This window comes from Microtus pennsylvanicus, chromosome 13, assembly GCF_037038515.1.
Source record: "Microtus pennsylvanicus isolate mMicPen1 chromosome 13, mMicPen1.hap1, whole genome shotgun sequence".
NCBI classification, from domain to species: Eukaryota; Metazoa; Chordata; class Mammalia; order Rodentia; family Cricetidae; genus Microtus; species Microtus pennsylvanicus.
The window spans coordinates 25,911,696-25,925,531 of record NC_134591.1 but is presented as its reverse complement, the minus strand read 5'-3'; the positions used below and the strand labels follow the sequence as shown (position 1 = coordinate 25,925,531).

Here is a 13,836-nt window from a genome sequence, read left to right as displayed (position 1 = left end):
GGCATTTATAAACTGTAATTTTAAGTAACCAAAGTAAATATTGGAAAAGTTCTCCTTATAGCATTATTTTAAGAAATAAGTAAAGAAAAACTGATAAAATTAGAGTTATTAGGTAATCAAAAGATGCAGCATCAATCGAGTATCATGTGTCTTCGAGTAACAGGACACTGTACTGCCCATGAAAAAGCACCCCTTGCCCAGGACTTTTCTGAAAATTAAATGAGGAACCTTAGGTGTAAAGTTATGAAGAAATAGCTAGATACACAAGCAGTAATCAATTAAAGCTGCTTTTCTTTACTTTGATTTTGTTTTCTTTGTTGTTATTCTGGTCTGAAGGAATTTATTCTATCTTGTTTTTCCATGTGTATACAGTGTGAGTGTTTGTACACGATTATGTTCATGTGTATACTGCTGCGTGTGCAGGGAGGTGTGTCTGGGTTCATGCATGTGGATTTCATAGATCAACCTCGAGAACTGACCTTAGGTCTAGCCACCCAGGTCATCAACCCCTGTGAAGAAAGCTTCTTGGAACACATCAAGGTCTCTTTTCTGTGTGGGACATTAAGACCTCACCATACTGCACTCTGGTACAATGAAAACATTACTGGTACAGACTTAAACTGGACCCTCTAAAAACATGTCTGAGACCTAATCCCCTGCATGCCTGTCTATGTAACAGCCTGATAAGACTTGCATCTTTACTAATTTAATTAGAGATCACAAGAAGAGCCCGCCTTGGGTGGGTCTTAAACCCAATAAGCAGCATCCTTGTAAAAGAAAGAACAGGAATATCTAAGACGAAGACACATAGCAAAGGTGCAGATGAGAGTACAGGGCAGAACTGGAGTTACGTAACCACAAGCCGAGAGACGGAACTCATCTGTTGCTAGAAGACAGACAGAACAGATTCCACCACCCCCGAGCCTTCGCTGACTTTGTTACCCAGAATTGAAAAACATATTTCTGTTGACTTAAATCATCAAGTTTATAGGCATTATGGCAGCCCCAGGAAACAAATACACACAGGTCCTGGCAGAGCCAAGTTATCTAACTTCAGGCCCTGCCCTCAGAAATCTGAAATTCTCACTTAAGCAGGCTATTCCTTACACGTGTAAGAGATGGCAAGCCAGAAGTGGGCAATAGCCTGTGAGCTAAGTAGCTGAAATGTCAGTCTGTAGCAGGAATCAAGAATGAAATACAAGAGCTATAATCTAAGTTGTCTCTGATACCCATGGGCTTCTCTATTCTTGAGTTATGGCAGCAGCCTCCCTTACAAAAATAAAGGAAGAAGGACCAGACTGGGGCTGTAGTTCATTTAATAGAGTGCTCACCTAGCATGCACAAGGGTTCCAGCCTGCCTTCAATCCCCAGCATCATATAAACAGGACAGCACAGCTGTGCCCATCTTTAATCTCAGCACTCTTGAGGGAGAAACACAAAACTGGGGTCATCTTCAACTATATAGTGAATTTGAGGCCAAAGGTTTAAGGCAGGGGAAGAGGAAAAGAGAGAGGAAGAGAAAGAAAGAAAGAAAGAAAGAAAGAAAGAAAGAAAGAAAGAAAGAAAGAAAGGAAGGAAGGAAGGAAGGAAGAGAGAGAGAGAAAAAAAGAGAGAAAGGGGGAGAGAGGGGGGGGGGAGGGAGGGAGGAGGGGAAGTAGGGAAGGGAGGGGAGGGAAGGGAAAGGAAGGGATGAGAGAAAAAGAGAAGAAAAGGGGAAAGGAGAGGGGAGAGAAGCAGAGGGGAGGGAGGAGAAAGGGAAGGGGAGGAAAGGGGAGGAGGAAGGAGAGGGGAGGGGAAAAGAAAGGAGAGGGGAGGGGGAAGGAGAAGAGAGGAGAGGGGAGGAAAGGCAGAAGGAGGCAGCAGTAGACAAAGAGTAAGTAGTCTTATGCCCAAGCTGATTCAAGTGGATTCTGTGATTCAAGGAGCAAAGGGCTCGAACATGCTCAGGAACCTGGTGCCAACATCCTTCAATAATATATTTTTTTCCTGATTTTTAAAGTCAGGTTACACAAAGTTACTCAAGAACTCTGAGAATAAAGGAGCTTTCAGCTCTGAGTCACATGTCAGTAACCAGAGACATTACAAAAAGAACCTCGGTATTCACTAGGCATGAGACCCAAGACTCAGATCTTACAGAGAGTGGGGCTCAATAATGATGTTGAGGATTCCAGAAACCATGCATAACAAACAAGAAAAAAGCCTGCCAAGCTATACAAACTATGGTAATTCAAACCATTCATGCAAATTGCTTTACACCAGGCATATACAAATGATGACAACTGCTTATGAACCCCAGGTGTCGGGTTTCTTCTGCTTGGGTTTATTTGATTACAACACTAAACACTGCTCACACATGTTCAGCCTCCTTCTAAAAAACACACATGATGTTTGGCTCTGGCTTTCAAAACATATCAAATAGGAAGTACAAACAAGTACCTTTATTTGACCAGAGATAGACTAAAAGAGATTAACAAACAAACAAAAAACAACAACAAAAAAAAAACAAAACCCAAGTGGCTACAAGCGGTACAAAGCTGGCCAAGCTGGCCAACTCCCTTTTTAACTAGAAAAGATTTCTGAGCACTGCAAATGCTCAGCCTCCAGCATTCTCAGAAACTCAGCAACAAATAGAAGAGAAACATTCGACCTAAGACCAAGTCATTGTTTAAATCCATGAAAAAATAAGAAGAAAAAGAGATAGAGTCACAGAAAGGGAGGGAAAAATAAAAACAGTCCTGAGGAAAACATATTTAAATGACTCATGGAACAAATGCTTCTTTAAAAAGTATATATATATATATGAAGACTATTGCCAGCTCCCTTAAAGAAGTTCTGTATTCTCATTTATCTTCTAAGTAACCAGAAAACAGCCAATTTTTTTCTGGTGCAGCTTTCTGCTCCAAAAGTAACACATTCAGTAGGCCCTCTTCTTAAATCGCCCAGAAACATTTAGCATGAATATGTCTCTTAAAACGACAAGCAAAGCTTCAGCCCCAGCAAGGAACTTTAAAGAGAAGTGAGGCAGAATGTCCTGGATGAGGAAAGTGAGGAATCACTTTTCCGTTTATGAGCTTTAAAGAGCTCTTGGGACTTTACAGAGAGGAGAAGATGAGAAGAAAGGAGAGGGAACATCCACAGACAAGCTAAGGGGCCTATAGGGAAGACTGAAAACACAAGATTGGTGGGGCAGCAGGCGTGGGCAGCTACCTGGGTCTCTGACGGGTGAGAGGAGGGAGAACCTGGCTAGGAGGACACACCTAAAGTCATTCTCAAGTCCTAAGGCTGCAGATTAAAGGCTGCATCCTGCAAACACTTGGAGGAGCCCTCATACAAATGTCCCTCCTTGGCCTCTGCCCTGCCAAATGAAATAAGGAAAAGGAAGCTGAATAGTGCAAAAATCTTCAGCTCAGAGAGCCAAGAAGAGCATCTCCTCAAGTTAGCTGTTCTCTGCATGATAACAAAGCAATTAAGTTTCCCGAGGAAGAGAATCATCAATAAAAGAGATGATGAGAATTTTCTCAGTTATCTTCAATCTTAACTCCAAATAATCCTCAGAATCATTTTTAAACATTAGACACACAATGAAATTTTTAATCTTTTATTCAATATTTCCTTGGAAAGCAGACTTTCAGAATTTCAGAAAATATACTTTAATTTCCCATCTTCAATACACCCTTGCAAAATGCATTAACAGTAGGTCCCTTCCTGTTTGAAAGCACAAAAGGCACACAAATCAAATGCTAGCCTGGTTTATCTGGAGTATAACCTTCCTTCCCACTAGGCACGTTTTAAAAAGCAGGGCTATGGGAAGCAGCAGAGCTGAAATTACAGGCTGTCTTGACACCTCAGTATCGAAAACTGAATACCTGGTTCCAAACGAGAGTAAGATTTTATTCATAATCCCGTTACCAAGCAACAGTAACAAAGGCTGCATGAGCTTTCCGGAAGCTAAAAGAATGAAAAAAAAAACCCACCATCTAAGGAATGAAAAGTGGGAACTCCTTACTCTGGGAATCCTTAAATTCATATAAAGACACAAACTAAACTCAAAACAAGCAATTCTTCAAAGGACAGGAAAAGTATACGCTCCTATGTATCATTCACTTTAATTCCAGTTTGCATTCATCTCAAAACTCGCACTCACGGGTGATAATCATTTCCTTACTGTGTGTCCTTTATGGTCCCTTGTTCCTTCAACCTCCCTAGGGAAGCAATTTTTTTTTTCAAATTTCCTTACTGATTAAAAGAACATTTCAGAGGCCTTAAATCCATTTCTTTGTTTACAGAAGCTATAAAAACTAGTTTACAATTGTTTCCTGTTGCCCCGGCTTTGAAGCAAGAACACTCTGGGACATCAAACTATTCCTTTGAAGAGCACAGTCTCTCAAGCAGAGCCAGACACTTTCCCAGCCACTCCCTTGAGTTCAGACAACCAGGACACTGCAGATGGCAAGTCTCTCAAAATCAGACTATACAATGGAAAGCCTCTGAGCCAGCATCTCGCACATGGTGGGCTGGGTTTCGGGTGACAGGGGCTTCCTCACATTTTCCAAAGCCATTTTTCAGATTGAACCTGCAAGGGCCACAGAGCTGGCGATCAGCCGGAGATATGCTCCCCCACTTTGCCGTTGTTTTAACTTCTCTGCCTCTGCTGTGCTGCTGTGGGACCTCCACGAGGTACCTTCTCTACAAGTCTACCACAAAAGCTGCCATCGCAGGCATTTTCTCTGCCCGCCCCACCCTCATCTCAGGCCCTAAGTGATGTTAGGAGAAAGGAAAAGATAAGTTTTAGAAGTAATTTCCTCAATCAAAGACAATCAGTCCTGCTGAGGCGCTCCGCTCCCAAGTATCTCTAGTGTCCCATAAACCTCTGTGGAGAGGAGAAAATGAGGCAAGAAGAGACTTAAGCAGTGCAAGCTGAAAACCCACTGTTTGGGCCAAAGTCATTCCTGCTTCCAGATCCCAAAGACAGACACGGTTTTCTGTCTCTAAAGTTCCCCGAAGCAGCAATGGGTGAGGAGGATGGCTGGAGCCCCTGGTTTTAATTACCCAGTTTCTTAAATTTCATTCTCATTTTGCTTTTTATAAAAAACATAAGCAGCACCAAGTTTGGTTTTTGTAATTGCTGCAAACCTCAAAGCTCTGCTACTTGAAATAAAGCAAATGAAGAAAATTCTGTTTTCTGACATGCAAATAGTTATTACCTCTACTGACGACAATAAAGAAAATTTAGCTCTTATGTAACACCGTCTAGGATCAAACAGAGTCTAAAATTAAATTTGAAAGCAGGCTTGGTGGCATGTAGTCTCAGCACTGAAAAGGCTGAGGTGGTGGGGGGGGGGGGGGGGAATCTCCTGGTCCAGAAGATCCAGACCAGCAAACGTAATACACAAGGCCCAGCTCAGAACACAATGATACAAACTGAAGCAGGGCTCAGCTGGTGAAGTGCGTGTCTTTAACAAAAAGACCTGAGTTTGTTCCCCAGAACCCATGTTTAAAAGTAAAAACAAAAGAAAAATGGGTGAAAAAAATATACCTGGGCATAGTGGCACATGCTTGCAATCCAGAAAGAGGTAGAGACCTTGGTCTGAAAAGTACTGTCTCAAAAAAAAAAAAAAAAATGCGGAGGATTCCAGCCCACATTTCCACCATGATGGACTCTACATCCTCAAGCTGTGGCCAACAAAACCTCTTCTCCCGTAAGTTATTGCATGCCAGGTATCTGGTCAGAGTAAAGAGAAAACTAATACAATACTATTAGACAATTTACCCAAAGCCTTAAAACTTGCAAAGCCAAGAGTCAGTCCTAAAGTAAACTATGAATTTTAGACAATAAAGATGTGCTCATGTAAACTCAAAACAAGAATGACTGACATCACCTGAGAAACAATGCCCGGTGTTGTCCTCTGCTTCCATGCTCACACGTGAACATGTACCTAAACACAAACACACTCAACACTGACATTCACAAAGCAAACTGATTAGCTTCAGGATCTGCATCAGCTATAATTCCCCATGGTTAACAGTTTAAACTGCAGAAACATTCTCAGATAAGGAAAAAACTGCCAAGATACTGTTATTGTCAGAATGTCCATATTTGCTCACTGTAATTAAAGACTTTCTTCTATATCTTTGGTCACATTTCCAAAGAATTCTAAAAACCAGTAATGACCCATATATAATATTATTCACTAATTGAGGGGCAACTAACACTAATGATCTTTAGAAAAGTTTAAATGAAGTTACCATCTAATAGACCGGATGAAGGGACACAGACACAAGGCAGTGCCCTACTAGACATCACAGGTTAAGAAATAAAAAGCTCAGTGGCAGAAATGGGCATCTCTTTTGGAGTTGGCTAGTGGGGTCCCATACTTCCTCCAAAAATTACAGGCTACCGCCATTGCTGTTGGCTACTTGATGTGGGGTGTCCTTCTGCATATGTGTTGTTTTTATTGGTTGATAAATAAATGTTTTGGCCAATAGCTTGTCAGAATAAAGTCAGGCGGGAAATATGAACAGAGACATACAGAGAAAGTAGTTGAAGCAAAAGAGACACCATATAGCTGATGAAGGAAGAAGATGCTGGAATCCTACCAGTAGGCCACAGCCTCATGGTGATACACAAATTAATAGAAATGGGTTAATTTAAGATGTAAGAGCTAGCTAAAAATATGCATGAACCACTGGCCAAACAGTGTTGGAATATAGTTTCTGTGTGATTATTTAGGTCTGGACAGCCAGGAAACGAACGAGCATCCTCTGCTTACAGCTACTCTCCAGAACTTGAAAAACAGAACATGAAGAAAAGAATATTTTATACTATATACATACAACTTCTGGTTGTAGAAAAGGAGATATATGTACATATAAATTTTCAGTTATATATATTCATGTATCTTTGAACAGATATTTTAAGTTAATAGTTGTTAAATATAAAGTATATACATGTTATAATGTGGCATATAATATGTATATATAATATATACACACACAAATAACCTTTAAAAGAAACTGAGACCCAGTACCGGTGTGAAAACAAAGAGCAAGGAGACCAGAGAATTTCCCTCCTAAGTCCCTATAAATGCTATACCTAGTCTAAAACACATTTGAACTTTTAAGAAATAATAATATTATTGAAAATTATAAATAGATGGCAGGCATATCCATCATTAGTTATGCTTATACTTTATGGTTTATATTGTGATTGAGAATTTATACTAATGAGTGATTAATATCTCACGCCAGTATAATTTTATCGGCTAATCCTCTAGAATTAAAGGTCTTGCTGATTTTGTGTTCTGTTTAGATCTTATTTTATTTACATGAGTGTTTTGCCTGTATGTATGTATATGCACTACACACGTGCCTACATTTGATTATGGGCTACCGTATGGGTGCTTGGAAACCAAATCCAGGTCCTCTGTAAGAATCACAAGGGTTCATAGCTCATGCACCACCTCTCCTGGCCTAATGGCTATCTAAATACACAAAGACACTGTTCTGGTCCTCTCGGTTGCTACCCTATTGTAAGAAATATAACTCCAATTTTTGTCCATATGTATATAGGCACATATACCAGAGCATGCAAGAGGACAACCTGCAGGAGTGGATTCTCACCTTTCTCCATCAGTCTTCATGGTTAGTGACAAGTACTTTTACCCCGTGAGCCATCTCATTAGCCCAGGCAATATAACTCACAATGCAAGTAGATTATATACCTACAGTTTTGGCTTTTTTTTTTTTTTGAGACAGGATTTTTCTGTAGCTTTTGGAGCCTATCCTGGAACTTATTGTAGATTAGTTTGGCCAAAAATTCAGAGAGATCCACCTGTCTCTGCCTCCAGAGTGTTAGGATTAAAGGTATGCTCCACCATTGCCAGACTACTTATAGATTTTAAAACTATGCAGGATAGAACAGAGAATGAACTCCATTATTGGTACTAGATAATTGAAAAGGAGTAAGACAAAATCTATGTGGCTTACTTAAAGCCAACTACTGAGTAAGAAAGACATATAATCTTTAGCTTCAAAATCCTCAGAGAGATTACTTAATAGATCCTAAAATGACTTCTAAAATTATTTCTCTCTCTCTCTCTCTCTCTCTCTCTCTCTCTCTCTCTCTCTCTCTCTCTCTCTCTCTCAGTGAAGAAATAAAGATGATACAACCCTTACTTTTTCAGAACCACTCAGCCATCTATTCAGTGCAGAGTGTGTGACACACCTCAAACACAAGTAAGAATAGTATGAGAGAACAAGCCGCTCAGCTGAAAAGGCACAAGAATCTAGGCTGATTCTTGATGGACAATGAAGGTGGCAGTAGAGGAAGAGGAGAAGGAACACTCACCTCATACACAGGTGAACAGTTGCATCATATCCGAGTAGGGGGTCATGGGAAGAATCACAGCATAAACAGGTAGCCAGAGCTGGCTTGAGAAGACTAATACACTACATTACAGGGTTTCGGATTATAGATAGAAAGAGATAACAGAAAGCCAATAATCAAATAATACACAAAGAGGTGACCAGAGAGAACGAAATAGGATTTATAAAGAAGTGTTAAAAGAATGGAGGCAATGAAGACTAACAGACTACGGCCCAGAGAGGCTTCCACACTAAGAGTCACAACTACTCTGAAGCCATAAAAGAAAGTAAGCACCCACATTATGCCATGAGAGTAAAAATGAGAGGAGGGGAAGAGCATGAGAATGAGCAGGGAATTCTGGGAAACTCCAGAGCCACATGAGTCAGAGCCATGGCTGCATCATGTCCAGGTTACTTTGGGAAAGTCGGTTTGAGAAACTACCACTTAAAAATGAACCAGCGCCTCTGCCCACTGTCAGCCTGGACAAACTACGGACACCGATCAGTGAGCAGAATGCTCCCCACGGGAAACTGGAGCTGCCCCATCATTGACGTGGTGAGACTGAGTTACTACAAAGGTCTAGAGAAGGGGAGGCTCCCTTGTCACCATGAATGCCAAAGTCTTCAGCAGAAGAGCAAAGGAGAAGCCTAAGTGTGGTGGGGTCCTGTATCCTGGTGACTTGAAGACACACAAGGAGGTTGGTGACATATTAACATTCTTTTCCAGAAAGCCATTTCTCCAAGCAAAGAACGGCAATTTGTTTACAGGGAATTGGTTTTGGGTACTATTGTTCTGAATTGTTTTGTTTTCTTTTCTTGACAGAGCTAGAGATAGGACCCAGAGCCTCAGCCATACTAGATAAGCACGGTATCACAGAGCCACACCCCAGCTCTCGCCCAGTGCTCCTGCTTCAAACACCGTCCTGTCTGACCACCTTGGAAAGGAGCAAGCCCCTGCTGCCTTCTGCCATTCTATTGCCTTCTGTCTGAGAATATGGCTATACAGAACAAGTTTAAGGGATGTGTTCCCCAGGAACACGCAGAAGACACATTCCTATGTCATCAAAGATTTAAGAGAAACTTGCGGTATAATTTTCTAACACACATCAGTAGCGCCAAGGGTTGACTACAGACAGCCAATGCAATGTAAAAACCGTGTCACTGTGCAAGTTCCCTTCTTAGAATAAGTCAATTCATTATTGCAGCACAAATTCTTGATCCCAAGCAGGGAACCAGTGGATTGCATTTCTAAAAGCTTTAACCTTATATCAGACATGGTAGCAAGGGTACCTGGTGGAAGGAATCAGGTTGAGTATCCCATTGAGAACGTAGCTGAACTCTGCATGACCCTGGGCAACAAGTGCCACCAGGCCCTCGCAGCAGGCTGTCCGGACCACCACGTTGTCACTGCAGCACTTCTCCCACAGCAAGTTCAAGGCGGCCGTCTGAAAGCAAATCAGTGATTAAAGGACGCTTAGGACAAGGAGAAACTTGCACGGAAGCACAAATGTTCATCAACATGTAATCATTCACGGTGGGTTAGCTTCTGTACCAAGGATGCTGCTGTGGTCACTTTGCTCCTACAAGAAACTAAAATCTGTTTTCCCAAAAGGGAATACATTTGTTTTGATGCAGTTTCTCTTCCCCCCTGGTGTCTGGCTGCACAAGAAGGCTGACTGCAGGCAGAAGCATCAGGACTTAGTGAAGACTTGACTCTCACCTGCTGAGCTATAGAATGTGACTAGACCCCAACAACATCAGGTGGTCTATCAGCTCACCTAAGCTGAAGTCCAAACATCATCGAAGCCCGGAGCTTCATGGCGATGACATTTTCAAAGGGTCCCTGCTCTTTTTCTACTACCAACCTCTATTACCTACACGCAGCTCGGCTCCACCAAACTTGTGCTGAAACCTCTCAACTCTGAGTCAGAGGACTAGATCTGCCCATAGCAATGGCTAGCAACAAATCCTAAGAGAATTATTTTGCCCAAGAAAAATACCATGACTTTTCCCCTCCTACTGAGAATCGACATTTTCGCTAATGAAAACACCCCAGATAGGAACAAAAGTCAACAGAAATTTTGATTTTGAAAATAGAACTGTGAGCTTTTTTTTACTTTCTCAGGACTCATTCCCACAAAAGAATCATTAATAAATACTAATCCATACTAAATGTATTTTGGGTTAAGTCTGTTGAGGTTTACATCCTCTTTTCTTTTCTTAATTAAAAGAAATAAGTCATAGTAACACAAGCATGTGATTTCATTGCTTAGAAGGTAGAGGTCAGAGTTCAAGGACATCCTTAGCTACATAGCAAATTCAAGGTCAGCCCAAAATAATAATAATAATAATAACAACAACAACAATAATGGGCTGGAGATATGGCTCAGTGATTAAGAGCACGTACTGCTTGCTCTTCCAGAGGATCAGAGTTCAACTCCCTAAAACCACCAGCAGGTGTCTGTAACTAGCTCCAGGCCAGAACCTCTGCACATAATTACACATAATTAAAAATAATAAAAATTAGTGATGATAAACTCAAAATGAAGCTATTTTATTTTCTTTTGATGCAGTTTATTAGAGAGATGTGATTGGGGGATGTGGATATGGCTTAATGGGCAAGAAGACTTAAAACACAAGCATGACAACTATAAACTCAGCATAGTAGGCAACAGGAGCACAGTGGAATTGCCCTGCCTCTAGCCAAATTGAAACCAAAGCTCCAGGCTTACTAAGAGATCCTACCTCAAGGGAGCAAGGCTGAGAACGACAGGATGGGACACCTAATTTCCTCCTATAGTGTGCACATGCACACACAAAGTGGGCATACCAGCACACCAGTCCAACATGCATACACCACCCCCACACACACACCACACCACACACACACACAATACATACACAGACACCACAACACACACACACACACAATACCATATCACACCACACATACCACACCACAAATACATACACATACCACATCACACACCATACACATATACATCACACCATATCAGCACACCACACAGCAAATTACACAAAGGAAGGAACAATTCAAGGAATAGTCAGAGTCTGCAGCTCCCACGGACGGCAGTGCACAACACTCTGCTGCACTTCCTCTGCAGTTAATGAAAACCTCTGCAGTCTAAGACCCCACTATTACAGAACAATAGAGCTAAAAGTCAGCTACTGCGGAGAGGAAATATTTATATTCCATTTCCTCTTGTATTCAGAAGGAAATTTATTTTCACAATAGCCCAGGGTCCTAAATGCCATTATCCCATTATCAAGCCGGAAAAATAAGATAAATGGATGAATAAACCTGCCTAAGATGGTACTGTGTCCTTGTGGAGGTAGGCATTCATTTATTAGAAGAAGAAGAAGCATTTAGTTAAAAGGATTTAACTTTCAATAAATCCTGGCAATTTAAGTAAAATCACTAGATCTTCTCAGAGTACATAATCGCAGAACTGGGATCAGGGTTCTCAGGAAACCTGATTTACATGACTATTACAAACACTAGATAAATGCCAATTAGTGAAACATACCACTACACTTTCTTCCAGCTATGGACAGGCATTGTAAAGACGGATGATACAATGTGGCTAGTCATCAAGAATGTGAGGGGCCAGCAATGTGGTTCAACCAACAAAAGTACTTGCTGTCTATCTGCCAACCTGAGTTCAACCCGAGGACTTACAAGGTGGAAGAAGAAAGCAGGCTCTCATAAGCTGTCCTCAGACACACAGAGGCACACTAAGGCATGTATACATGTAAAAATACACACATACATACTCCCATGTAACAAAGAGAAAGTAAGGAAAAGGAAATCAATTTATTTTTGTTGGAGGAAAAATACTTCTTATCTCTAGTTTATACATAGGCACCTGTGTTTAGCAAGTTCCTATCTAGCAAGTAAAAATATACAATGCCAACTGGTCAAAGCCCAACCGGTTTGCATCAGCACTTAGGCACTGATTCAAGTCTGGGTACTTACCTACTCTGTGCGGGGAAGCTTTCCTCCAGCTCCAACTGGCAAGTTGGCTTTCCAACTTAGAAATCACATTCAGGGCTGAGCAGAAGCATGAGAAATCTCCCACAACCAAACACAGCCCCTGTGTCTCTATTGCTTAAAGGCATTCTCGCAAGGATAATTCTGTCACCTTCTCTAGCGTGCCCTCCCTCATCCTGCTGGTGTTGTTTTTCACTAATAGTGGGAAACTCCCTCCTTCACCCTTTCCATGTCTCATCCTGGAGTTAGTCACAAATGACCAAGTTTAAAAGACTGCTATAGAATAAAAACATGACAGAACGAAGAGGAAAGGGGGCAAGGAAAGAAGAAAAAGGGAGCAGGAAATCGAAGATGTAGGGAGAGGGACAGGAACTAGGCAGAAAGGGAAAGGAGGCTGGGCAAAATCTGTAGGCAAAATCCTCAGAGTTCAAGATCGTCTCTGCAGGAAACAGAACTACAAGAGAAACAAGGTATGTGTGGCTACGCAGGCAGAAGTTTCTAAATAAAATGAAAGCAAAGAGATGTCTTAGTACGCTTTGTACTGCTGTGACAGCAGCCAAAAACAACCAGGCGAGGAAGGGGTTTATTTCAGCTTACAGCTTGCAGTCCCTCACGAGGAGATATCAGAGTGCAAACACAAAGCAGGAACTGAAGCAGAGTCCATGAAGGAACACTGATCCCTGGTTTACTCTCCCTGACTTGATCTGTCTGTTTTCTTACACAGCCCAGGACCACCTGCCCAGGAGCAGCATCTCCCACAGAGAGCTCAACTCTCCCACATCAATTATTAATCAAGAAAATGCCCCACAGAGTTGCCTACAGGAGACTCTAATGGGTGCATTTTCTCAGTTGAGATTCCCTGTTCTCAGATGATCCTGGCTTGTGTCAATTTGACAAAAAGCTAACCAGCAGGACATACACACATAAAACAAAGTTAAACACAGACCTGGTTTGTGGCTTGGTGTATCTTTTCTGAAACGCCATGTTCTTTGAGGACAGCAGCAATAAGATGACCTACAGCCTAAAAGAGCAAACAAACTTAATGAACATACTCACTCAGTACTTTCCAAAGAGTGCGTTTAAAAGCAATCAACATCGTACTCATCTGCATGTTTGTGCAAGCCAAGCTGTCAACTGGTAAGAAACAAGAGTCCCTTTTGTTGTAAGCCGTGTAGAAAGCACTGGATGAGGCACTCCACATGTGTAACCCAAATCTTCAGAACAACCTCCAAAGTAGGCAATTTATCCCGTATCAGCGATAATCTAACCACACTTCATAGATGCTAAAATTGCCAACTCTCAGCTCAAATTCCTGTCACCTGATATTAATGGTAATTTGAAATTACATAATCCATCAAACCATGAACAAAAACCCCTAGTCTTTAAAATCTTCTTGGTACCTAATGCAGTCTGTCACGTTTCATGATGTACTTAGTGAAAATGGAGAAGAGGGCACCCTT

General features: G+C 41.5%; 1 protein-coding gene across 1 annotated transcript in view; it reads right to left on the bottom strand.

Moving 5' to 3' along the window:
• Focad (focadhesin) overlaps nt 1-13,836 on the bottom strand; it is a 289,636-nt gene that overhangs the window by 243,994 nt on the left and 31,806 nt on the right. Inside the window, exons 3-4 of the mRNA XM_075946771.1 lie at nt 13,323-13,397; nt 9,655-9,809 (exon numbers count right to left, since the gene is read on the bottom strand). Coding sequence (XP_075802886.1) covers nt 9,655-9,809; nt 13,323-13,397 — 230 coding nt within the window. The remainder of the gene's footprint in view (nt 1-9,654; nt 9,810-13,322; nt 13,398-13,836) is intronic.